The sequence below is a fragment of the Lithobates pipiens genome, unplaced genomic scaffold, assembly GCF_037356315.1.
Source record: "Lithobates pipiens isolate NorthernLeopardFrog02 unplaced genomic scaffold, aLitPip1_a1.2 Scaffold_23, whole genome shotgun sequence".
Taxonomy (NCBI): domain Eukaryota; kingdom Metazoa; phylum Chordata; class Amphibia; order Anura; family Ranidae; genus Lithobates; species Lithobates pipiens.
The window spans coordinates 197,393,742-197,420,147 of NW_027507785.1; the positions used below are offsets into that span (position 1 = coordinate 197,393,742).

The window sequence follows — 26,406 nt, forward strand, 5'->3', positions numbered from 1 at the left end:
GACTCAAATCCCTCTGTCTCTATTTGTTCGTCAGTTGCTCCTTTTTTGGTCTGATGTATAGATCTCTAATAAATGATTGCATTTTTTTATTTTACAGCTAGTATTAAACATGTAGTGGTGAAAAAAAAAAAGAAATTGTGAGTTACACCAATTATTTTGTGCATGCTAATTCAAACCTAGCCAGCCAAACCTTTCTTGTGTTTTACATTTACTCTAGACTATGCATTGTAAAAAAAATGTTTATATAACTATGAAAAAGAAATAAAATATTTAGTACGAAAATGTTAAACATAAATTATTAAAATATACATAACAAATATGAAGTTAAATCTAAAATATGTAAAAATTTATTATTTAATATTACAAAGAAAGAGGATATTTTGGACTCTGCATAACTCATATCATTATTGCAATCTGCAGTGTTTGTTTATTTTATTAAGCAGAATATTTAATAAAGAATTTTTGACCAGTATAATGAAGTTACAATATGAAAAAGGGGTTTTAAAATATTACCGGTGTTGTTTGCTTGAAGATTTTCTCCTGTGAAAACACAAAGGAAAAAAAAACAGGTTGACTCAAGTGTGTATTTAATTATGCCCCATTAACAATTCATACACTCCTTATCACAAATCAATATCAGATCCTTGTGAAAGCATGTGCACAGAACTTTTCAGCAGATGGCACTAGAACACATTTTTTGGGGAAATGAAAAATAACAAATCTGAGAATTGAATGCTTTCTATAATATTGGCCTGCAGGAGGCGCTGCTATTCTATTAATGAGAACGAGCAAACTATTTTACTGTCTTTAGTAAAAGACATTTACCAATATGTGTCAGATACTATAATGTTATTAGTAACATATTTTGAATAGTTTAAAGACTGATTATAAAAATATAAAATCACAAAAAAATAAAATAAGCATAAGGGCATCTCACCAAGAAAAATGCATTAGTATATATCGGTAAATCACTAAATAGGTAAAACTATTTATTTCCTATGTCTGTTTCCAGGTTTAAGCAATATTCTAGGAAATTGTACTGAAAAAAAAAAAAAAATAAGCATAAATGCCTGACATCTTTTTTTATATTGCCAGGCAACAGTACACAGCACAAATCAGAAAGAAGATACCAGTCATGAAGTTATCTTTATCTTTTACCAATCCGGTATCACCCCTTGCAAGTTGTGTGCTGTAGTAAGCAACAAATGGCACCATGTTCAATAGATATGTTGCCAGCACATCTCATTTCTTTATGAATGTAGTCCTTTATTGTGCAAATTCAGCACTTCATGAATAAATTTAACTTTTCAACCAAGGTCCTTTCATTAGGCAACAATTGTAATTTTCCAATGAGATATTCCATGTGATTCCAATTAAGTTATATTGAATTACATAGGTTAACGCCTTTAATGTGTTTTCAAGAACTGTGAGTTGCACAGGTAGGTATTAAAGTATACATGAACCCTTACCTTGTAAAGCAACCCATTCAGTTTATAATAGAAATTAAACGGAAAAATAAATATAAATATATATATATATATATATATATATATATATATACACAGTATATTTATAAGTGATCACATAATCCTGATGTGACACAATACAACAGTATGATTTTTCAAGATCCCCTTTGTATCATTAAAAAGACATCCTGGAGCTCCAGTTTGGTTATTTATCCTAAGAGATGATATCATCAGTCTGCTGCAGGCGGGAGAAATAATTTCCTCAGTCTCCCCCAGTGGTGAAACTGCAACATTGTAAATTTGTAGAAAATCACAAAGTGAACGGCTGCAACAGGTGTGAGCTAGGTCAGACATTTCAGTGGCGGTTCACAACGTAACGCGGTGCGGGAAACATTCCGTGAGCATTTTCTGCAATGTATGTCAAATGCACTGGGTGTGCCGTCTGCTGCGGGTGTCAAAACATTCCTATTGAAACCCCAAACGTATATTGCAAACACAATAAACAATTTTTTTACATTTCGGTGCAAGTAATTTACACTTATACAAATACACAAAGGCGTATATGCGTAAATTTAAAAGCTGGCAGCTAGAAGAGGATGAAGATTTTAACATGTGATTATGCGTACACACATGCACAACATTTTTCCTCAGGATCTATCTGCCAGCCCCTGTCATCAGGGTCCTGGGTATAAACATCAAATGAATATGTTCACGTGCAAGGGCCCTTGTGAACTCTAGCCTGGAAGTCTAGACCTGCACATGTACTAGGATTTAATTTCCCTATTTAAATTAAGATGGCATCTCAATCCAGGAAGTAGATGCTGATCCTGATGCCGAACAGAGATGGCTGTGTCCTCCTGGAGGGAAAAGTAAATAACGACTTTGGGGGCTACTGTGATCTCTGTGAGAGGTTGTAAATAATGTAAGGCTTCATTCACACGGTTGTGCACAAGCCATATAGATTACAGTGCCTGCATAATAATATTTCTTGGCCGCTGTGCACAGGCACCCATTGAGATGTGTTAGAGGAGTCGGCTGTGGTACAGTAGAGCACCCACATGCGCACTATCTGCACACTACCTACATTCACCGCATACATCAGTGCCCATGTGGGTGCTTTACACAACCCTCAGCAAACAGTGCCATACAGCAATGTGCATTAACATGCAAGCATTTAGCGTTAATCAGATGCTAGGTCTTCTTTTAAGTAAATTCAGTATGAGTAATGCTGTTTTGAAGCTGAGCACACATTGGAGTCAATCATTGTTTTCTCGCCCATCTTTGTCCCACAGCTGTAGCAATGTGCCTCAGCATTTCTACAGAGATATTAATTATTTAACCGTGAGATCCTACGAACCCTTGATTCGCTTGTCAAAGTTGACAGAGAAAAGACAGTTAATGTCTGCTGTTTCCCCTCAAAAAGGAGTTACAATTTAAAAAAAAAAAAAAAAAAAAATATATATATATATATATATATATATATATATATATATATATATATATATATATATATATATATATATATATTTTTTTTTTTTGCTTCTGTTTAGCAGTAAATAATTGCTTTACTAAAGGAGTGGTGACTGTTCACTTTGCATGCATGTTCCTAAAGTTTAGCAAATTCACTTCAATAAACCTATCATGTGCAAGCAGGATAGGCAGGATTTAAATAGCATTTGTTTTAAATGGAACCTGTACTGCAGTAATGGTCTCTAAATTCTCCAAAAGCAGACAGTTTAACTCGGTCCTAATCGTCATAATTCTCTTAGTACACATTTTCTGACACCTAATAACAACTACTGTTAAAGAATATCCGACATAAGAGAAGAATGGGAGCTGCCATTAATAGCCTCAAGAGATGAGTGAACTATTGGAATGTTCACTAATTTGCAGTTTGGCTGCACTTTTTAGTTGACAAATCTTCAAAAGTTGGAATTTCTAAACCAGAAGTCCCATTATGTTTAACAGGAACTCAAGCCAGGCTCCAAAAAGTGTGTACTGCTACAGCAGCAAATGATGCAAAATTGTGCAGAATGGTTTGAGAAGCTTTGGGATCCCTGCCTGATGACGTGATGGGGCAATGAACAAAATTAGCCACTTCCCTTGAAAATTATACCAGGGATACTAAGATAGAAGGGTAGAGCCTGGTGACACTGGAAGAAAGACTAAAGCCCCACACTATCAGTTTTTCTGCTGAGTTTTTCCTTCGGATTTACCAAAACCATGTAGTTCAAGGGCCTGCCTAATTGCATACAAATTGAAACTCCTAAGGTTTGACCTCATATTATATGCTTTTGGTAAATCTGAAGGAAAAACTCAGGGGAAAAACTGCTAGTGTGTATGGGGCTTGAGGGTTCCAAGACAAGAGCAGATGTAGATATAAAGTAGAAACATCAGTTGAAGAAACTTTAGACCCAAATCACCAAACAAAAAACTGAAATTAGCATTTGGATCAGTAAAATTCAAAATTTAACTCATCTGAAGTGTGGGATCAACTCTACTAATCTTTTCCTGAATATTCTAGTGACCTATGTATGGCTTCAATATGTTTTGAGTCCTGGATTCAGAACAAGCATGTCCTGGGTGCCAAAAAAGACTGTGCTTGTTCTGGATAAGTGAAGCATGAAGCCAAAGCATCAGCATGACCCCCATGGAACTATCATTCTTAAAACTTATCACACTTGATAGGCACATACCTATTCCAGGGCACTAAGTCACCAGAGAAAGTGTAAGGATGACAACCCTATATCTAGCACTGTTAAAAACAAGGCAGCAATAAGAGCTTTGAACATTGCATCCAATATACAAAGAAGACACATGGAATAACTTTTCATAAATTAAGCTCACCAGATTTACATTAGGGGGCTTAGTTCATAAGAAAGATTGAGGCTGCATTCACACCTGAGCGTAGCTTTACAAGCGTTTTTTGCGGCGTTTTTTACCGCGATTTGCGGCGCGATTCGCGGCGTTTTTTACCGTGTTTTTGGCTGGGTTCACACTGCTGCGGGGGGGAGATCCGGATGTGATTCGCACCGCAAATCACATCCGATCTCCGTAGCGATGCGAGTTCAGCCATACAGATAGTATGGCTGAATTCGCAGCGCTCCCGCAGCAAACTCGCACGGGACCCTTTTTTTGGTCCGCAACAGAATCGGATCGCATGGGGGTTCACACCATGCGATCCGATTCCTGTGCGAGTCGGCAGATCGCACTGCGATATGCGGATGGATCTGGGGGTGTCATTAACATAACATTGACACTCCCAGTCGTCCGCATAGGGCAGTGTGAACTGCCGGCGGGAGGTGTGCGATGCGGGAAAACGCCGCGGATTCGCGGCGTTCCCGCATCGCAGCGGTGTGAACCCGGCCTTAACCGCGATTTGCCGCGAATTTGTGCAGGGCAAAAGGTCACCAATGTTAAAAGAAGAAAAACGCCCAAATCAGCCCGATTCGCTCGGAACTTGTTTGAGCTTCAGGCGTAGGGCTTCAGACAACTTGGAGTGGAGATGTGAACCATCTCCATTGAGAATAATGGATTTTTTCCCCTCCAGCATTTTGTAGCTTCAGGCATCAAGCTACAAAACGCTCAGGTGTGAATGGGGTCTTAGTATCAAGGGAGTTTAGTGCTTGGGATTTGCATGTATTGCATTCTAACATCTAACCAGATGTCAGGGGCTCAACATTTCCCCTACTTGTGGCAGTGAGTATATGGTATATGAAGCGTCTCCCACACTGGAGTTAAAGCTGGGTTTTGCTTATCAAAATAGACCACAACATTTTAAAAAATGACACCATCTTTGAGATTTAGTAACACACTGTAAATATGAACCATTGGAATTTAGCACCAACATAGAACTACCGAAACCCCATTATAAATGAGCTGCAGTGGACTAAAAAAACAAACAAAAAACATACCCTTTCCTTTCATACTGCAGGCCTCCAAAATATACGGTATGTACATGCACTTTCAGAGGGCACCTTGCTATACAAATTTTTTTATCACTACACTCCTATGTAAAGGTCTATCAGAAATGTTTTACAAACACATATTAGAAGCTAAACACAAGTGGTCGTTTACACTAACCCTTACAATCTATGTAAACTCTAAATTAGGCTGAACTCCAGGCACATAAAAAACTGTTCAAAAAGAAGAATTGAGCTTGGAGGGCAAGCAGTGCAAGTACCTGAATTTAGGTTGGTATCTGCCTCTTACAATCCCTGTACTGCAATACTCATAATGGGACAAGGAGAAGAACAAGGAACAAGTAAGCTGTGCTGCAGTGTTAGACCCTTTCACACTGAGGCACTTTTCAGGCACTTTCACGCTAAAAAAAGCACCTGAAAAACTCACAAAAACCAATTTCAATTAAAGTCAATGAATGCTTTTGCACTGGCGCAGTGCGCTGGCAGAGCAGTGAAAAAATGCCCCTCTCCATTGAAATTAATGGTAAGCTCTTCAAAAGTGCCTGACAAGCTCTTCAAAAGTGCTCAGTGTTTTACTAGCAGTTTAGAATCGCCTCAGTGTGAAAGGGGCCTAAGAAACATTCTGATACAAGGAGAAAGCAGAGTGAAAGAGAGATGAGCTCTTCAATCAGCTGCTTCTCCTTAGTGTCCAGACTGGGGGAGGGATGTAGGCATGTGCAGTCTACTTTCTCCACTGCAGGTGACGCTCTTCCGCAACAGCACTGCAGTAGGAGAGGAAGTCAAAAGGAACACAATTCCTTTATGGTTTCCTGGGTCACTGGGGAAGCATCCAACTGAATGCTGCCAACCCGTATGACAGTGGCCACCATCTTGGGTGAGGAAGAGCCTATTTAAGGCCCCTCCTCCAAGATTTGCCACGCATTTGCAAGTTGGTAGTGTAGGGACAGGTACCCTGCCTGGTTGGGACAGTACTAGTGGCAGGGAAAGGTTCCTGGTGAGGAGGGAAAGTGTAGGGCTCACAACTTCCCTGGACATCTGTCTGTTGGGCACAAGACAGCCAGCCTACATTCTTCCCCTCTCTACAGATGCTGACAGATTGGCTGCACTACATGCTGTTGGAACTGTGAGTGTTCCCACTTGGGCTGCCTACCCACTGGGTTATTTATGAACTATTTATGCATTATTTTAATACAAGTTCTTTCATTGCACTGGGACTGAATTACTTATTCTGCCGCACCACGCTGCACCCCACCAATATAAAACAAGACATGTAAGTTTAAGGGAACTTCAGCAAAGAAACACCACGTCTTCTACTCTGCCAGACAGGGCTGCGTGGAGTGACAAAGCCATGTACATCTAAAAAAAAAGACAGAGATACAAATTCTTTGGTAGGCATATCAGCCATTTTTTATCTATTTTATCTGTTTTTAGCTTTAACTTCTCTAATTTGCTTCCTTTTGGTCTGTTAACTGTACTATTGAAAGCATTTATCATATGTGTTATACGATAGAGTGTAAAAATAACTGTTGATCCTGAAAGAAATAATTTGAACAGATTACTTCCTTCTGGAATATGCCTCTTCTGCACTATTATTTGTTACAGTGTTCTTACCTCACCTCTGTGGCCTACAGAACACGTCTTCCATATGTAATGGGAATAGGTAGAGGGAAGATGTTCTGCAGTTCTAAAAACTTCCTGTCCTTAGTGGAGGGAAGCTGTTGCCCCCTAGATTTAGTATAGTGAGCAAGCTTTGTCACGCCAAGAACAGGAAGTGTGTTACTGGCAGGATCACTGGGTGAAAATAAGGGAAACCTACCTAAAAAAAGGGAAACTACCATATCAAAGGAATGGTAAACTACAATATATTATATGTTTATTACTGGGTTTTGTATTCAATGTTTGGCTTTAAGGTCTAAAATCTGCTGAATACTAAAACCACAATGCTGTAATGTCCTTCAATATACCAAACTAAAACATTAAATAATTAAAATGAATAGCTGATTTATAAATAATAGAACGTGACCATACATAATAATTTACACCATGTGCATAGCAATCCACACCTGCACTAAATAAAAAGAGAAAAGCGGAAAACCATCACATATGTCACAGCTATACCACACCTAGCTCTGCAACAAACATAAGCTTCAAGCATCCTGTGAGATACAGTATATGAGTGATGGCTTAGAAAGCAGCGTTAATACTGAGTATGACTTCAAAGTTACAGGCGAGATCTATTATAACCTAGATAGGGTAGCAATACATGCAATATAAATGCAATATAAAGCCAACCCTTTCTTAGTTTTATGAGTCATTCTCATGATTTTACATGTATGGTAAAAAAATAAAAAATCTTATCATTAATATAATTAGAATATTGAGTAAACATGGTCCTGCCAATATAAGAACATTTTACAAGTAAACACAGAGACATTTATAAATGAGACCCTTTAATCTGTATATAATAATGAACAAAAACATCAGGATGGAAATAAAGTCGACAGGATACTAAGCCTTCAATGGTCCTAGTTCTGATTCAGCATATGTTTTTTTGGGGGGGTGTAAGCCTATTTTAACTTGGGTTCCAGCACACATACATACAATTATTCTGGCAACATTCTAGTCCAGCCACCTTCCACTGATTTCAAGCAACCCAAGAAGGTAGAACTGAGGTTGGGCCATTTGCAGTCTGTGACTACCACAGTAATAATGATGAACAGATATGATTTAAGAGATAAATATGTCAAAGCTATTGAAAGTAAATGTTTCCATTGCATATATGTACTAGAGGTCGACCGATATATCGGCCGGCCGATATATCGGCCGATATTTGCCGTTTTTTAAATAATCGGCATCGGCCGATTGTGCTGATAAAAAGCCGATTTAGAACTACAGCGGGACTTTGAAATGACTTCTGTATAGAAGTCAGTGTAAGTTTCCTGAGTTGTCATAGAAACCCTTTCCTCCTCTCTGGGCAGACTGCCAAGAAAAGAACAGAAAGATACAATGTTTACACTTCAATGAATGAAGTCATCTCTGTGTGTAGAGTTCTCAGTTTAACCATTTAAAGACTAAATCTTTTCTGACACTTGTTGCTTACAAGTAAAAATCCTGTATTTTCTGCCAGAAAATCACTTAGACCCCCCCAAAAATTATATATATATATTTTTAGCAGAGATCCTAGGGAATAAAATAGTGGTTGTTGCAATATTTTATGTCACACGCCATTTGCACAGAGGTCTTTCAAATGCATTTTTTGGGAAAAAAATACACTATTTAAAAAATAAAAATAAAATAAAAACAGTAAAGTTAGCCCATTTTTTTTTTTTTTGTCCAAAAGTTTTGACTACCTGTTTTTATTTAATATATAGGGTTTTATTTTTTTAAAATCTAAATCATACATACAAGTAAACTGATTGGAGGTTTGTTTTGTTTAATAAATGTTTAAATGTAAAATTTTCTGTATCACTTATGAAGACTGCTTTCACACTGGAGCGGGCAGGCGTTGATGGTAAAACGCAAGTTTTAGCGGCTCTTTACCATAATTTTAGCGGTGCTATTTGGCTGCTAGTGGGGCACATATAACCCAGCTAGCGGCCAAGGAAGAGGTTAAATGCACCCATGAAGCACTGCTGCCAAATCGCATTGCATGCGCTTCGGCAGTGGTGCCCATTCATATCAATGGGCAGGAGTGGTGGAGGAGCGGTATACACCACTCCAAGCGTGCTGCTTGCAGGACTTTTTTTTTTTTAAAGATCCTGCCAGCGCATCGCCTCAGTGTGAAAGCACTCTGTCTTTCACACAGACTGCAGGGGAGCCATTTTGCAGGCACTTTACAGGCGCTATTTTTAGCCCAAAAGCGCCTGAAAAACGCCCCAGTGGGAAAGGTGTGTTAGATCAAGGGGGATTAAAAAAATAAATAAATAAAATAAAATCGGCCTAACATATCGGCCCAAAAAAAATCGACATCATATATCGGCTATCGGCCGCCATGATTTCTAAATATCGGCATCGGCATCGGCAAGAGAAAAACCCATATCGGTCGACCTCTAATATGTACTGCTATTAGATTCACAAAAATACCCTTTAGCCATATATTTACCACTTTTACAAAGGAAGACATCTTTCACCTATGGTAGCTACACAACACTTGCATACTTATTATATTAGGTATGTCACTTCAGTTATTTAGTCATGTGAAGCAATCTTTTTTTATTTGATATACTATTCTGTCTACAATTGTTGTAAGAGGGGTTGGTTTAGTAAAACTGTAGAGTGCAAAATCTGGTGAAACACTGCATAGAAACCAATCAGCTTCCAGGTTTTTTGTCAAGCTGAAGTTGGAAGCTGAGTGACTACCAAGCTCAGCTGCACCAGACACTTCGGTTTTAGTAAATAAACCTCATAGTGTATATCTCTTCCTGAGACCTCTATGCCTGGCCTGAATATAGCACACCCCCTGCAGACAGTCCTCATCAGAGCTGAACTCACCAAACACTTGGAATCCACAAATGTCTTTGTTGTATTCAGAACATTAAGGTAATACAACAAGATGTGGTAGACTTGATATACAAGCATTTAGGATATTCAAAATAAATATTGGCTTTCCTATCCCTGATGTGTGTCTTTCATTGAATGGAGCAAAACTAACAGAAAATTAAAAGGAAATTACATTGTGAGAAGGGGGGAAAGGGGGTAAAGAAAATAACATACAATACAAAAAATAAGCACAAGGTGGCAGCATAACCAAAACAATTACCCGCTTGCTGCCCATCCACAGTAGATTTATGAGCAGCACGGGTGGTTCAGACAGCATACTGGTACATCCCCAGCTTGCTTCTGGGTATTGGGGGCCTGTGCTGTGATTGGATAGAGAACTATTTTGGCAATTGATTTCAGTCAATTATTATGGCTGTGGCTAATCACACACAAAAACATAGAACTCTGTGTACTGTAAACAGCGATCAAGCCATATAGAAAAGTAAAAGCAGCACACATTACACATTGTTAGGCGCACCGTTAAACCCTTGATTGCCCCTATATGGTAATCCCTTCCCAGACAGTGTCATTGGTACATTGTCAGTGTACAGCATTCTAATTCTGCAGAACCTTCCCGGAATTTCAACCAAGTCCCAGAGTCCAGCCTGTGGGGGCTTTGTCCCACAGCAGAAGGCCAGAACAAGTTCTTGGCTCCCATAACTTAATTTGTAGGCAGCCGGCAGGGAGAGATGCCGGTACTGCAGTGGCGACTGGCAGGGGATCAAAGGGGGGTGTGCCATGCAAGCAGGGCCAAAAGTTCAGCTCCCCTTCAAAAGGCAGTGCAGCAGGCTGAATCCCCAGTGGGGTATGGATCCCACCTCCCCTTTGATCAACAGCAGTGCAGGCTCACTGTCACTCACCACAGCCGGTGGTGTGTTAGTTTGGGGGCTCCCTGTGTGATTACAGCTCAGGTGAGCCTCTGACAGTGCAGCCCAATCCAACATGGGAGAGAGCCAGATGACAGCAGGATCCAGATGAGAGCCAGATGACAGCCAGGAGCCGTAACCCAGCAGGGATTCAGCCTGCTACGCTGCTTTTTGAAGCTTTGCTGCCTTTTTAAAGAGATTTGGCAGAGATCCAGTGGGAGCAAAGTAAGCTTTGCTGAAGGGATCCAGGCTCCAGCAGTACCCAGGGTTTTCCAAACTTGTTGTGATCTGCAGGGTGTTTGGGGGGTGACACCAGCCACTGCTCCACAGACACCATCCACTGGTTCTGCCCTGGTACTCAGGTGAGCAAAGAGGAAAGTAGGGCAAGGAGGGGATCAGATGCGGGATTGGGATGCAGAGATAAGCAGAGGGGTGCAAAAGTGAGCCAGGAGGGGATTTGGGATGTGAAGGTGAGGGGATCGGGGGTCTGAGGTGCAGAGGAGGATTTGGGGTACAGATATGAGTAGAGGAAAGGTGGTAAAGAGGTGAGCAGGAGGGTTGGGAGCACAGTGTTGAGCAGGGTGGCATTAGGGGGTAGAGTTTAGCAGAGACAGGCTGCCACAGTGAACAGAGAGGGAAATGGATTAGGAGAAGGAGAGGAGTGGTGCAGAAGTGAGCATAGAGGGGGAGTTGGGATGAAGTGGTTAAAAGAGAGGGGAGTTGGGATGTACAGGTGAGCAAGGGGTGGTTGTGGTGCACTGGTGAGAAGAGAGGGGGTAGGATGCAGACATACAAGGAAGGGGGGCTGGAGTAAAAGGAGGTAAGCAGAGTAGATGTGCAGAAATAATCAGAGAAGGAGGTTTGGGGAACAGTTTAGAAGAGAAGGGGGTTTTAGGTGTAAAGGCAAGCAGATGTAGGTGCAGAGGCAAGCAAAGAGGGCTTTTGGGGAACAGAGGTTAGCAGAGGGGGAGGGGTTGGGGTGCATAGGTTAGTGGGGGGAAGGTGTAGGAGTGCAGCTGTGAGCAAAATAGGGGGGTTGGGGTGCAACCAATCCCCAGAAATCATATCCCCAAATGGAGCAGAATATAAAGACAGGAGGCAGTGTGTATCGGGAGGGGTTGTAGTATAAAAAGGGAGTAGGAGCAATTATTAAGCCATGCTCAACATTTAGCATCATTTTAACTAAACCCACTTTTGCCACAGCTTGCTACACATGCACTGCAGGTTGGCGTCTCCCTAATGTGTCCATCATTCTCGAGTTAAAAAGTTGAGAAGTATGTTGTACAGTTTTATCACTGATCACTGTATTAGTGTCACTAGCGATGTCAGTTAGTGACAAACTATCTAGAGGATGGGATAAACAGCTCAATCTGAGTATTTGCAGATGATACCCAGTTAGGCAGGGCCATAACTACTCCGCAGGATGTGTAAACCTTGCAAGAAGACCTAAACAAAATAATAGGGTGGGCCACTACATGGCAAATGAGGTTTAATGTTGAAGAATGTAAGGTAATGAATTTGGGTGCCAAAAATACGAATGCAAGTTACTGGTTAGGGGGAGAACCTCTGGGGGGAATCTAAGATGGAAAAGGACCTGGAAGTCCTTATAGATGACAGACTCAGCAATAACATGCAATGCCAAGCTGCTGCAAGCAAAGCCAACAGAATATTGGCATGCATTAAAAAGGGTATTCAGTCCAGAAATAAAATGATAATTCTCCCACTCTACAAGACTCTGGTCCGGCATCTTGAGTATGTCATCCAGTTTTGGGCACCAGTCCTCAAGAAGGATGTGCTGGAACTGGAGAGAGTCCATAGAAGGGCAACAAAGCTAATTAAGTAAATGGAGGACCTCAGCTATGGGGAAAGACTACAAGCTTTGATCATATTCTCTCTGGAGGAGACGCTTGAGAGGGGATATTATATCAATGTACAAATACATACTGGTGACCCTAGCATAGGGAAAAAACTATTTAGTGAAAGGGGTCGGGGAACTAAAAAGACACTCGCCATTCACTAATGTTGGAATAGAAGCTGTTTAAACTTAAATTGCGTAGAGGGTTCTTTAATTTCAGAGTGGTATGAATGTGGAATTCTCTTCCATAAGCAGTGGTATCAGCAGGAAGCATCTATAGTTTAAAAAAACTATTAGCTGGGCACTTCAACAACCACAAGATACAGGGATATACAGGGATTTCTGGGAGGCAGGGCAGTCATATGATGGCCCCCCCTTTGCACGTTCCCCACGCGCCCCCTGCAGGGTGAGCAATGTGATCACCGAGTCACCGAGACTTGGGTGATCACAGTTTCGAGTAAGGGGCCGGTCCCGGCCCCTTACCACGTGATCAGCTGTCAGCCAATGACAGCTGATCACGTGCGTAAACAAAAGCTTGGTAATCGGTATTTTTTTCTCCTCACGCTGTAAGCATGAGGAGAAAAAAAAGCCAATCACCGGCATATGTGCAAGGGACATCAATCTCGAAGAGCAAGGAGGCACATCTGCCTCGTCTGTACCAATCAGTACCCCCCTGCCAGTGCCACCTGCCATTGCGACCTGCCAGTGCCCACCAGTGCCACCTATCAATGCCCATGAGTGCCACCTATCAATGCCCACAAGAGCCACCTATCAGTGCCCACCAGTGGTGCCAATCAGTGCCACCTAGCAGTGCTACCTATCAGTGTAACCTACCAGTGCCGATCAGTGCCCATTATTGCCACCCATCAGTGCCCATCACTGCCACCCATCAGTGTCCATCACAGCCACCTATCAGTGCCCATCCCTGCCAGCTATCAGTGCCACCTATTAGTGCCACTTCTCAGTGCCCACCAGTGCCACCTATCAATGCCCTTCAGTGCCACCCATCAGTGCCACCTCTCAATGCAAACCGGTGCCGCCTATCAGTCCCTACCTGTGCTGCCTATCAGTGCCCACCAGTGCCGCCGTATTGGTGCCCATCAGTGCAGCCCATTGGTGCCCATCAGTGCAGCCCATCAGTGTAGCCTATCGGTGCCCATCAGTGCAGCCACATCAGTGTACATCAATGAAGGAGAAAAATTACCTGTTTGCAATATTGTAGAACAAAATATAAAAAAATTAAAATAAATTTAATTTGGGTACAGTGTTGTATGTCTACGCAATTGTCATTTAAAGTGCAACAGCATTGAAATCTGAAAATTGGTCTGGACAGGAGGGGTGTTTAAGTGCCCAGTAAGCAAAAGGTTAAAATAACACAGAGTGAATAGCAAAAAATACTATGGTCATAAAGGGGGTAAAACCTTCTGGAGGTCAAGTGGTTAATGTAAGAACAGCACAGGCTATATACACAAATACACAACTGCACTGAGACATTCAAAATAATATACACTGGGGAGAGGATCCTTTTTTTAATGCCACTTTGATGGCTACATTGCAAAAATACCAATTCTTTCAATTATAATGGCAATGCCTTTAACCACTTGCTTACTGGGCACTTAAACCCCCCTCCTGCCCAGACCAATTTTCAGCTTTCAGGGCTGATGCACTTTGAATGACAATTGCGCGGGCATACAACACTGTACCAAAATGAAATTTTTATAATTTTCTTCCCACAAATAGAGCTTTCTTTTGGTGGTATTTAATTACAGCTGGGAGTTTTATTTTTTGCTAAACAAACAAAAAAAGATGCAAAAAAAAATAAAAAATCATGTTTAATAGTTTGTTATAAAATTTTGCAAACAGGTCATTTTTCTCCTTCATTGAAGTGCGCTGATGAGGCGGCACTGATAGGCTGCATTGGTGGGCACTGATAGGCTGCATTGGTGGGCACTGATAGGCTGCACTGGTGGGCACTGATAGGCATAGTTAAGGCGGCACTAATAGGCACAGATAAGGCGGCACCGATGGGCACAGATAAGGCGGCACTGATGGGCAAAGATGGGCACAGATACGATGGCACGGATGGGTGGAACGGATGGGTGGCACTAAGGGGCACTGGTAGGTACCACTGATTGATGGGCACTGATAGGTGGCACTGATAGGTGGTTCTGATAGGTGGCACTGCTGGGCACTGATGGGCGGCACTGATGGGCACTGGTAGATGACACTGATGGGCACGGATATGTGGCACTGGGGTGCAGCACATTTGTTGAGGCAGATTGTGGGTACTGCTGGGTGGCACTGTGGGCACTGCTGGGTGGCACTGTGGGCACTGCTGGGTGGCACTGTGGGAACTGCTGGGTGGCACTATGGGCACTGCTGGGTGGCACTGACGGGGGGCACTTATTTTTTAATGAGGTGGCACTGGCAGGGGGCAGGTGGGCACTGGCAGGGGGCAGGTGGGCACTGGCAGGGCTGGCCGTGATCGAGACTGATGTCCCGATCACGGCCACCGGTGATCGGCTGAATAATAGCCGATTACCGGCTCCGTTGTATCACATGATCAGCTGTCATTGGCTGACAGCTGATCACGTGATAAGGGGTCGGGATCGACCCCTTGCTCGGATCAGTGATCAGGCGAGTCTCATAGACTCGCCGATCACAGGGCGCGCAGGCCGCTCGTGCACGGGACGATGTCAATAGACGTAGTCCCGGCAAAGGAGGTCCGCGCTGTAGCCGTCATTCGGCTATAGTGCGGGTCTCAAGTGGTTAAACAGTATGTGGTGTTACAGAACGGTGCAATTTTCATGGACAATATCACCAACAATGTTTTCTATTATCTCATATGTTCGATGTTTCATTTTTTTATTTTTTTTTTAGCTTGGCTTAAATATAACAACAGTTCCTCAATCTGACTGTGACTCAGAATTATTTATTCAACACTAATAGACCTGAAGTCGATGAGTGTCAGTGGAAGCAGCAGCAAAAACAGATCTAAAAGCTACAGGAAAATTTATCTTACAAAAAATATAATGCTGAAGCCCTCTTTTTCACAGTACCACAACACACTGTATTAAAAGTATAACAAAAAGGTAAAACAGGGTGCACAAGACACCAAAACACCACAATTCCACAAACCCGTTCCTATAGCCATACCCCTAGATAATCCCAAAATATAGACTTCATTTATGTGTTTGATAGAAATAGGCAAGCATGAGGAGTCAGTATACAAGCACTTGAATAGATAGCAAATAAAAAGGCAGGTTATTCCTGTAATAAACCTTAGAGTGCATAATCTGAAAGACAATAGCCACAAATATTGTTAAGAGGCTGGACTGTATGTAAGCAACTTGATTAAAATAGGTAGTGAGAAGGCAAGTGTTTTCTTGAAATAAACATTATAAAGTTTTTCAGTGGTCAGGAGTAGGAGGGTTGGGATGCTGACAGTGAGGAGGAGGTGAAAATGGGGCAAGTTTCAAGGAGGAAGTTTCACCCAAATCCCAGGGGTTATACATAAGTTTGGGAGATTGGGGGCTGCCACCAACCATAAGGGAGCCCAAAATGCAGAACTTTGAGGAAATGCAGCAAAGAACATGATTTCCATAATTCCTAATGGCGGCAGGTTCCCTTCTGATGAGATGCATCTGATCTGATTATCACCGAAAGGTGTTTTTTAAACCACAGCGGCCTGGACCATCTGCAGGCAGCATTCACAGACAAGTCCTGAATCACACGATTTCTGACTATATCAGAATATGAGAAGGAGGAGAAAGGTGTGCAGGTGGTGAGGAGGAGGAAATAGGTCAGGCTGCTGCAAAAAAAGTTCAGTGTAGTTTAACCTAAAATAAATGCCCAATCTACATACAATGATAAACAATATACTGTACCTCAAAAAAAAATTAAAACCCCAAAATGCCACCACCTGAAACAAATACCCTTATATCAAAAAAGAAAAGTGACTCGCAGAGGTGGTGGCTACAAGAAATACCACCTTGTAGGTGGGAGTAGAGAAGAAATTTCTGTAATGGGCTTAAAATTTTGATTTCTGAAATGCGGAAAGAACTAGATTCAGATCTCACAAAGTCACAGGGGAATGAGCAGGGGATACACATGGGATACCCCTGTATGATGGACTTATTTAAGAAGTTAGAGGCCGACGGTCTCTGAAGCAAGATAAAAAGGCCTTTGGGAGCCAAACGCTAGTCCAGACCCAGCTATTTCCAAGCCCGCCATCACAATTTTATAAAGTTTTTTTAAACATTGTAAACATGATATACAACTTTGTAGATCATGACCCTATATTATGCCTGAACATAGATGATGCCATCCTTCTGTACAGAAAATCAGACATTGTCAGAGGAATATTGGAATCTCTAGAAGAGGACCTAGATAACCTGGGCACTTACACTATACTTAACATACATGCATTTTAAATTAAAAATTATACCCGATGCTTGGTCCATTTTTAACATATACAATAATAAATGGTTTGTATGACAGATAAGCACATTCCAAGAAACACAGAGGTAAAAATGTGGCAGGTCTTAAACCCCTGCTGCAGCTATAGATTTTTAGCGCATTAAAATACAGTATGTCCAATCAGTAATTGGCTAGTTTTATTTATTACAAAGGAATACAGTAATGCCGCGTACACACGATCGGATTTTCCAACGAAATGTTGGATGTGAGCTTGTTGGCGGAAAGTTCGACCATGTGTATGCTGGGCTAGCATGTTCTCAAATTTTCTGCCAACAAATGTGTGTTGTCGGACTTTCCAATTGTGTGTACACAAGTCTGTCGGACAAAAGTCTAAAGTACAAACACGCATGCTCGGAAGCAGAAGCAGTCGGTCTTGTAAACAAGCGTTTGTAATGGAGAATTAACTTAAATTCGTGACGTGGAAATTTATAAAATCTCCAAACGCAGCACACAATTCAATTCTTCTTATTGGGATAATAATGAAGCTGCTTTGCTGGTGATACTAATGGAGGTTTTGCAAACGAATTTTTAAAGGCTTTTTTTTCTAGTGATATTAAGAATAATATCATTATTATTATTATTTTTTTTTTACTTGTGCATTAAAAGAAATAAATAAAAAATAGACATGCTATCTACCAATAAAACTTAACCAAAAAGTGCATTCTATGCATCCAAAAATATAGAAAATATACCAAATCAAATAATTTTTCAACCAAAAAAATTATGGCAAAGCAATGGCAAAGCAATAACTCCAAGGCCAATAATAAATAACACGTTATCTCCTCCAATTCTGCAATATGGCTGGTAGACGAACGGCCGTTCAGAAACTAACTGAAAAGCATAAAATCAAAAACGTGAAAAGAAAAGCACGAATCAACACTCACCAAACTTCTACTAACACGAAATTAGCAGAAGGAGCCCAAAGGATGGCGCTAAAGAGCTGAAAAACCACGTAGTACGTCTAGTAAGTCACTACGTTCATAATTGTTGTCCAACATTTGTGTGGCCGTGTGTGTGCAAGACAAGTTTGAGCCAACACCCTTCAAACAAAATTCCATGGTTTTGTTGTCAGAAAGTCTGATCGTGTGTACGAGGCTTAATGCAGTCAGGTAATAGAACATTTATAATTTTACTTACTAAATAATCTTTTTAAAATAACAGAGAATATATGTATATTTAGCATCCCAACCCTTGTTTGTGCATACCACCAATTTGTTGTCACCCGTGTTATCTTTAGGAGGGTACAGGGGTGTAAGTGTGAAATATGTTTAGGCTGCAGTGAATTTTACTGTGCTATTTTTACAGGGTCAGCTGAGGATGAACAGTCTACAGGACTTCACGTCAGCCAGTAAATAGACAAATCTGTCTGGCCTTGTCTGGCCCATTGCTATTACATAAAATACTCAATTAAAACATATGCTGCTTGTGCACAATTATACAGGCATGCTGCAGTAGATCTTAAATTTATAGTAATTACCAAAGCCCTTGTTACAAGAAGAGCAAGAAATTGTGTGTTCTTCTTTCACAGAGCTCATGTCTAACCACTTCCTCAAATGTTTTGCTTTCAGATGTCAGGATATGTAACAAAAGACTAAAATGAAACCTGTAAATTGAACAAGAACTTATAAAAGTATGGCAACAGTTCTTAGTTTGATTGGCGCCTGAACATTTATACAATTTTTTTTTCTGAAGAATTATGTCCATACATAATTGATCGATTGATTAATAGATTGATTGACTGCTGCATGGAAAAACACATTTTTAAATCCCCTACACGCCAGGAGAGATCAGGAGGGGGAGGGGCATTACTGTGAGCCAGTCAGACTTTACATTTTTTAATGGTGCTATTGAAAGGAGAATAAAGAAGAATGAACAGAGTGGTGACCTCATTAGTGAGATGATTACCCTTAATTATCCAAACATTAGGGTTGTAGTCAGTGACAAAGCTATACTGCTTAACTACAGTGGCAAAAATTGAAGCATCCAACATATCTCTGCTGTCTGGTAAGGATCCTGGATCACAAACCTGGCTGAAAAGAATTAAACATCCTATGGCAAGTAAAACAGTTGAAAATATAAGTTGTATATAGCTCTTTTGGCCAGAGCTTTAAATACGTGTAGCACTGACCCCCAAAGGAGCTGCTGGTTTTATTGGGCTTGAAATGCAGAAACTGACACTCGATCCTCTTTTTAGGTTATTTATTTAGAAGATAACACAGTCTCTTAATGGAGGGTAGAGGGTTAGGAAGAAAGTTCAGGTACTTTTGGACTGCAAAAATAGAAAGTCTCTTATAGAAGAAATCCAGAGAATTACCGTTTCACAGCTGGATTCTCACAACCACCGGATAGACCTCCTCTCACTAGGCCTAGCAGCTGGTAGGGTGCCAAGTAAAGCAAAGTCTCTGCCACAGACTTGGATGTAGAATGTTTGAGGAAAGTCTCTGCCACAAACTTGGACGTAAAATATTTGAGAAAAGTCTCTGCCACAGACGTGAACGTAACTGAGGGACATAGACAAATTTAGAGAGCTATCATATGGTACCAGTACCTCTCAGCCGGTCCGGCGATAACATTTGAGTGTAGATCCATGAAGTGTCCTTCAACTGAGCCTCCAGGCTCCTTCAGAGAAACCAGCTTTTTGCATGGCCTTCTCCTGAAGAGTCCTCTCCTGGATGCTCCTCCAGTTGCTGGGCTTCTCCTTAGATGAGACAGCACCGGACCACCTTTGAATCCTCAAGCCTCGATACCCACTCAGGCCCTGCAGTTACTTCACCTCGGGTCATCCAGCCCCGAGACTCAGAATTGCATGGATCTGCACCCCAGGCCAGGAGGGCCATGGGGGCTGGTCAGGAGGATCAGGACCAAACAGACAGAAAGCTCTTCTGGACCGGAACCCAGAAGCACGTGATGTCAGTACCTTAAATACCACTTCCCAGAATGCACAGTAGGAGAACACTCCCACAGGGCTGGTTCAGAGAAAACATGGCACTCAATACGCCCAGCTAAACCGCGTTCTCATACTTGCCAGCGGTGACAGCGACACCTGCGGCCAAGGAAAACTCCAGCTAGACTGGTACTGAAACCATAATTTAGCAAAATTAGCCCTAAAACCTAACTGTGGTTTCAGGTATATTCATTTTCAAAACATATAGCGCATGCTCATCAGGAGCCGGCGCCAAATAAGCTAATAAATGTAAGTTACAGATTTGTGTAACAGTTATATTTGTACATAATTAGCCCAGGTCAAATAGTCTTTCATGAACAAATATGTCTTAGGTTAGGGTTCTTAGATCCATTGTGTTCTGCCCACTGGGATTGCTGTCAATTGGTTTATAATTGACATCCTTTTTTGTTTAGGTAACGTGCCCTTTAGTCTCCCCCTTAAATTAGAAGAATCGCAAAATTTCTGACCTCTAGCATATTATCAATGTTCAAATTAGTAGTTAACAGTAACGTTTAATGTTTTTGAATATAAGCCTTTTATTTATTTATTTATTTATTTATTCACAACTAGTCATGATTACTTTTTAACCACTAGGCGTCCGCACTATAGCCAAAAGACGGCTGCAGGGCGGACGCCAATTGTCGGGAGGCCTTCCCTGGACGTTCCCGTGAGTGCACATCGGGGAAGTTCTGAGCTAGCCGTGTCCCTTGGACACAGCCAGTAACAGATCGCTGTAAATGGCCAATCACAGCGGCCGTTTACAGCGCGATCGGCGTGTCCAATGAGAGATGATCTCATATGTAAACATATGAGCTCATTTCTCATCGCCGGCTGTCACGCTGTCACTGTGTGAGAAGGGAGAGATGAACGCTGAAGCGTGAGTAGAAAAAACACAAAAAAACCTGCAAAATGAAGTGCCCACATGTCCCCACTGTCAGTGCCAGTGCCATCTGTCCCCACTGTCGGTGCCAGTGCCATCTGTCCTCAGTGCCAGTGCCATCTGTCCTCACTGTCAGTGCCAGTGCCATCTGTCCCCACTGTCATCTAGGGCCAGTGTCATCTGTCCCCACTGCCATCTAGTGCCAGTGCCATCTGTCCCCACTGTCAGTGCCAGTGCCATCTGTCCCCACTGCCATCTAGTGCCAGTGCCCTTTGTCCCCAGTGCCACCTGTCCCCAGTGCCACGTATAAGTGCCATCTGTCATCAGTGCCACATAAGTGGCACATGTCAGTGCCACATAGTGCCATCTGTCATCAGTGCCACATCAGTGTCACATGTCATCAGTGTCACATATTAGTGCCATCTGTCAGTGCCACCTGTCAGTGTCATGTGCCATCTGTTATCAGTGCCACGTGTCATCAATGCCACGTATCAGTGCCATCTGTCATCAGTGTCACGTGTCATCACTGCCACTTATTGGTGCCGTCTGTCATCAGTGACACGTATTAGTGCCATCTGTCATCATTGCAACGTATTAGTGCCACGTGTCATCAGTGCCACGTATAAGTGCCACCTGTCATTAGTGCCATGTGTCATCAGTGCCACATATTAGTGCCATTTGTCATCAGTGTCATGTGTCATCAGTGCCACGTATTCATGCCATCTGACATCAGTGCCACATCAATGTCACGTGTCATCAGTGCCACGTATCAGTGCCATCTTTCATCAGTGTCACATCAGTGTCACGTGTCATTGTCCTGGTGCGCCAGGGCCTTCAAAAGTGTAATAGGTAGTCAACAAGTTAGATGTGTCATTTATGCTCCTAGAACACGTGATGTCCCTCCCTGCATGTTGGGCTTCTCTATGTGGCCAGGCTGTGGAAAAGTCCCACACATGTGGTATCGCCATACTCAGAAGGAGTAGCAGGATCTTCATGTCTCCGAAATTGCCCCCGAAGTCGGGACTGACATGATATTCAGCTGAACTCGCATGATTTAATTCCCACATTCAGTGTGAACCTAGGCTAAATTTACAACAAACCTTCTAAAGCACGACAGGAAACACAATGGAAAATTAACATAGGAGTTGATTAACTAAAGACAAGAAGGCTGTGCACTTTGCAAGTGTATTTATACTCTGCAAGGGGATTTGCTCCAGAGCTTAATAAATAAGGGGAAGATCTGCTGACTTCAATCATCCAATCATACAAGCAAAAATGCTGTGTTTTTTTTCCTTGCATGTGATTGGGTATTCTTTGCAAAGTGTAGCTTCACCTCATTTACTAACCTCTGAAGCAACTTCCCTTGCAGAGTGCAACTGCATTTGCAAAGTGCACAGTATATTTGCCTTTAGGAAATTACCCCATAATCTCAAAGTTCATTTAGACAGACACATTCTTGAAGACCTATGTTAGGCTAAAGTTTTCTTACAGATTTTATAAACAAAAAACAAAAAAATATTAAAATGCATCTTATACTAAAGTTAAAGGTGTCTGTACGAGCATACAAATTAGTGTTAAAGACTGGAAATGGAACTTCCGCTTTAAGTGACCCCCTGACATGTCACATTTGGCATGTCATTTTTTTGTGGGGAAGCAGATACCCTCTTTTTAGAATTATCCAGCTCCCACTTCCTCCCCTGGTACTGCAACACTTGAAAGAAGTTCACCTCTCCCCCCTCCCTCCCTGCAATCTTCTGGGACACATCACAGGTCACGGATGGTTGCCCGGCCATTCACAGCGCTGCTCACGCATGCACAGTGCATGCCCGGCTGTAAAGCCACAACCGGGCACCCACAGTAAGAATGACAGGTAAGTGTCCAATTTTTAAAAGCAGGCAGCTACACTTTTTGTAGCTGATGACTTTTCTTTTTTTTTTTAGGCGGAACTACGCTTTAATATAACAAAAATTACAAGTACAGAATTATCATTTGCAGTTGTGTTAACCTGGTTTTACATGGGTGCCTATACTTCGCAAATTGCTATATTTCAGTGTAGGATTGTGTGTTTGTCATTTGCTTCTATTGTGTTTAGTAAATATTTATGCTGACTGCATCGTCTTATTGTTTTTTCCCCTAGTCTTTCTCATAAAAGTGGCCCGAGATTCACAGCTGGGTCACTTTTAGAAGCTGCGGAAAGGGTCACCAACTCCTGTCAGTTTCTGGTAATTTTCGGTATTACCTGGAGGATCGGGAAGCACGAAAACTGATCTGGTGCTGGTGGCAGCTGGGCACAAAGATGAGCAAAGGAAAGATGGCCTCCGCTCCCCTGTATGCCCTAGGAGGACCGTAGTAACGTCATTACATCATATCTGGCCACATATAAACAAGGCCTTTTTTTTAAAGCAAAAGATCACTTTTTTTTCTCGCTTTTAAGGGTAGAGAAGAGATTTGCAGTCTTTTAGACCCCAGATCTCTCAATAAAGAGGACATGTCATGCTGTATTATTATTGCAAGGGATGTTTTCACATATGAACACACATGTAGGCCTCGTCCACGTCTGAGCGAAAGCAATAATTCTAGCACTAGACTTCCTCTGTAACTCTAAACTGGCAACATGTAGAAATTTTTAAAACGTCGCCTATGGATATGTTTAACTACCTTAGTTTGGTGCCATTCCAGGAGCGTGCCTAATTTTAAAGCATGGCATCTTAGGTATCTATTTACTCCGCATGACATCTTTCATATTATACAAAAAAATTGGGGTATATGTTATTAGTTATTCTTTTTATTTCATTAAAGTGTATTTTCTCCCAAAAAATTGCATTTGAAAACCTGCTACGCAAAAAACGTGTGATTTTGACTTGTAAACAGCAAGTGTTAGAAAGTCACCAAGTGGTTAATGAATTCATTATGTTTATTGTTTATTCATTATGTTTTTTTTCCCAATTAAGGTTTTCCAGCATGTTTGTCTAGTGAATATTCTAGCTCACATTAGTATCTAGCAAAAAGCAAACAGTTTCGAATGCATTATAAGATGGGCTGCACAGTGGCTAAGTGGGTAGCACTTTCACCCAGCAGCACCAGCGTCGCTGGTTCGGATCCCAGCCACCGATACCACCTGCCTGGAGTTTGCATATTCTGCCTGTGTGGGTTTACTCCCACATGCTAAAGACATGCTGGTATGTTAATTGGATCCTGTCCAAAATCAGTTTGTGTATGTATGAATAAGTTAGACCTTAGATTGTAAGGGCAGGGACAGATGTGAATGTACAATATATATTATAGTACAAAATCTGGTGCAACTCTGCATAGGAACCAATCAGCTTCCAGGTTTTATTTGTCAAAGCTTAACCCCTTTATGTCACAGTAAGACATATACGGTATGCTTCGGTAAAAAGCTGGGCTTTAACACCCACACGTCGCACATATGTGTCGCTGGGCAAGCAATGTTTATGTGCTGGGAGGGCGCTCCCTTGGCGCTTCCATTACAAAGATAGAGCTTCTGAAAACAGCTCTGGATCTTGAAAAGAGAACGGTGACTGCTAGGTAGGACTTACAAATATCAAGTCAAGGATATTGTGCCCCAAGCACGCATTGGATACTAGAAATATTGGGAAGCCTTTGCATATAATACATTTCCTTACAATAAACAAATACATAACATATTTAACAAGATTTACAAACAAAACGAGAGGCTTTATAAATGCCTCTTAAAATCGAGCACTAAAAACAAGTTGCAATGCCATAATTTATTCAAGTTTTTCAAGATGCATTTTCTTTTAATGTCCATGTAAACTTACAGCCTCACTCCGGGCTTCCATAAATCAGCTCAAGGGGGTTAAATGCCCATTTTCTCCTGGGCATAATGAATAAGGGGAAATATTTACCACAGCCTTCCTCCGCATGATATGACTGGTTCCCTAAAGCCTCTTCTTTTTGTTGCTTAACTGGATGCAGACTCTCCTATGTCTTTACGTACAATGCAGGACTAGTAGTCCTGCATTGTACGTCAGGATGCCAGGATGCCGAGGGCTCACTCATGTTCTATGGGCATCAGGGAGATGAAAAGAGCACTGGCTGTCGGTCGAGCAAGGAACAAGCTAGATGGTTATCCTTAATCATCTGCTGTCTCTAGACTAAACAAGCTTTTGACCTATGCGGTGTGTGTGGGAGGTAGGGGTGCACTGCATTTCATTTTACACCAGCCCAAAGTTCAGCTTTAAACTGAAGGTGCCCATACACATTTATGCATTGTCTCTGAAAAATAACACCACAAGGTTGATGTTCTAAAGGCATAGATACTGATCACTGAGATTAGTAAAATAAGTGAACATGTGTTCACTTTGAAAACCCAACCCCATGCAAGGGAAATTAGAAAACAAATAGTTCTCTTTTGTTTTGTTCTATTTTTTTTTCTTTGTAAATTTTGAATTTTTTAGTGCTGTTACTGATTAAAATTTTTGTGTTCGATTAATCGTTTTTTTGTTAATCACACATACAGATCCAACTACTTATAGCTGATCTCCTTGCATTGCAACTCTGCATTAGTCAGTGGTAAATGTGGTATACACTATATACAATCACCCAACACTAGTTAGTTTCCACAATCCATGACTTAACTTTACAGTTCACACAAATACGTTTTAAATTCAAACTGTAGCACTGACATAAGTAATTATTTTTATCACAGTAGCGTGACAATCCCTCCATCTCCAGTCTAACTAATCACTCTCACCTTATGGCATGGACCCCTGTGCAAACAGGTGGTCATGCAAGCAGGTATTAAAAGGGTTAACACGGACCATAAACTTCTCTCACGTCTCCTTAGATCTCAACAAGGACACAAGGTCATGGGTAGAAAGAAAAGATCTAAGTGCTCACCGCTTAAATATAAAATTTAATTTTTGTGTTTAAACACAAACTACTCACATAAAGATGATAAAACACAGCATGTAAAGCTGACAATCGTGTTAGTTCCGTAGGGCAGCAATGAGTGACACTATGTGTAGCTCCTCCCCGGTACGTGTTACGTTCAATCAGAACTTCAACGTCACCGGACTCCTCCCCCTTCCCTTTGTTAGCAGATGGCGCCACTTGGGAAGGGGGGAGGAGTCCAGTGACGTTGATGTCCATGACGTCACCGGATCTCCGACAGAACTCCCTGAAGACTTGGAAGCTGGCGGAGAGGTGAGTACCAATCAAAATAATTCTGATCGATCAAAAAAAATCATCGATTAATTGAAGAATTAATCTTTAATTTCCACAGCCCTAGAATTGTTATATTTGTTGAATTGTTATATTAAGCTTTCTGTAATAATGTTCTCTTATTAAAAATGTAGAAAACTGTTTTTTTTCTTGCACATGATTGGTTAACAAATTCATTTTATTTATTAAGCCCAGGGAACATCAATTTGCTATGAGAACAGCCTATACCTATTTAACAAATCAACCCCT

General features: G+C 41.5%; 1 protein-coding gene across 7 annotated transcripts in view; it reads right to left on the minus strand.

Annotated features, from left to right (window-relative positions):
* Positions 1-26,406, minus strand: part of PTPRC (protein tyrosine phosphatase receptor type C) — a 272,629-nt gene that overhangs the window by 187,627 nt on the left and 58,596 nt on the right. For all 7 annotated transcript variants that reach the window (XM_077452733.1, XM_077452732.1, XM_077452739.1 and 4 more), the window contains exon 3: positions 514-540. In XM_077452733.1, the coding sequence (XP_077308859.1) occupies positions 514-540 (27 nt within the window). The remainder of the gene's footprint in view (positions 1-513; positions 541-26,406) is intronic.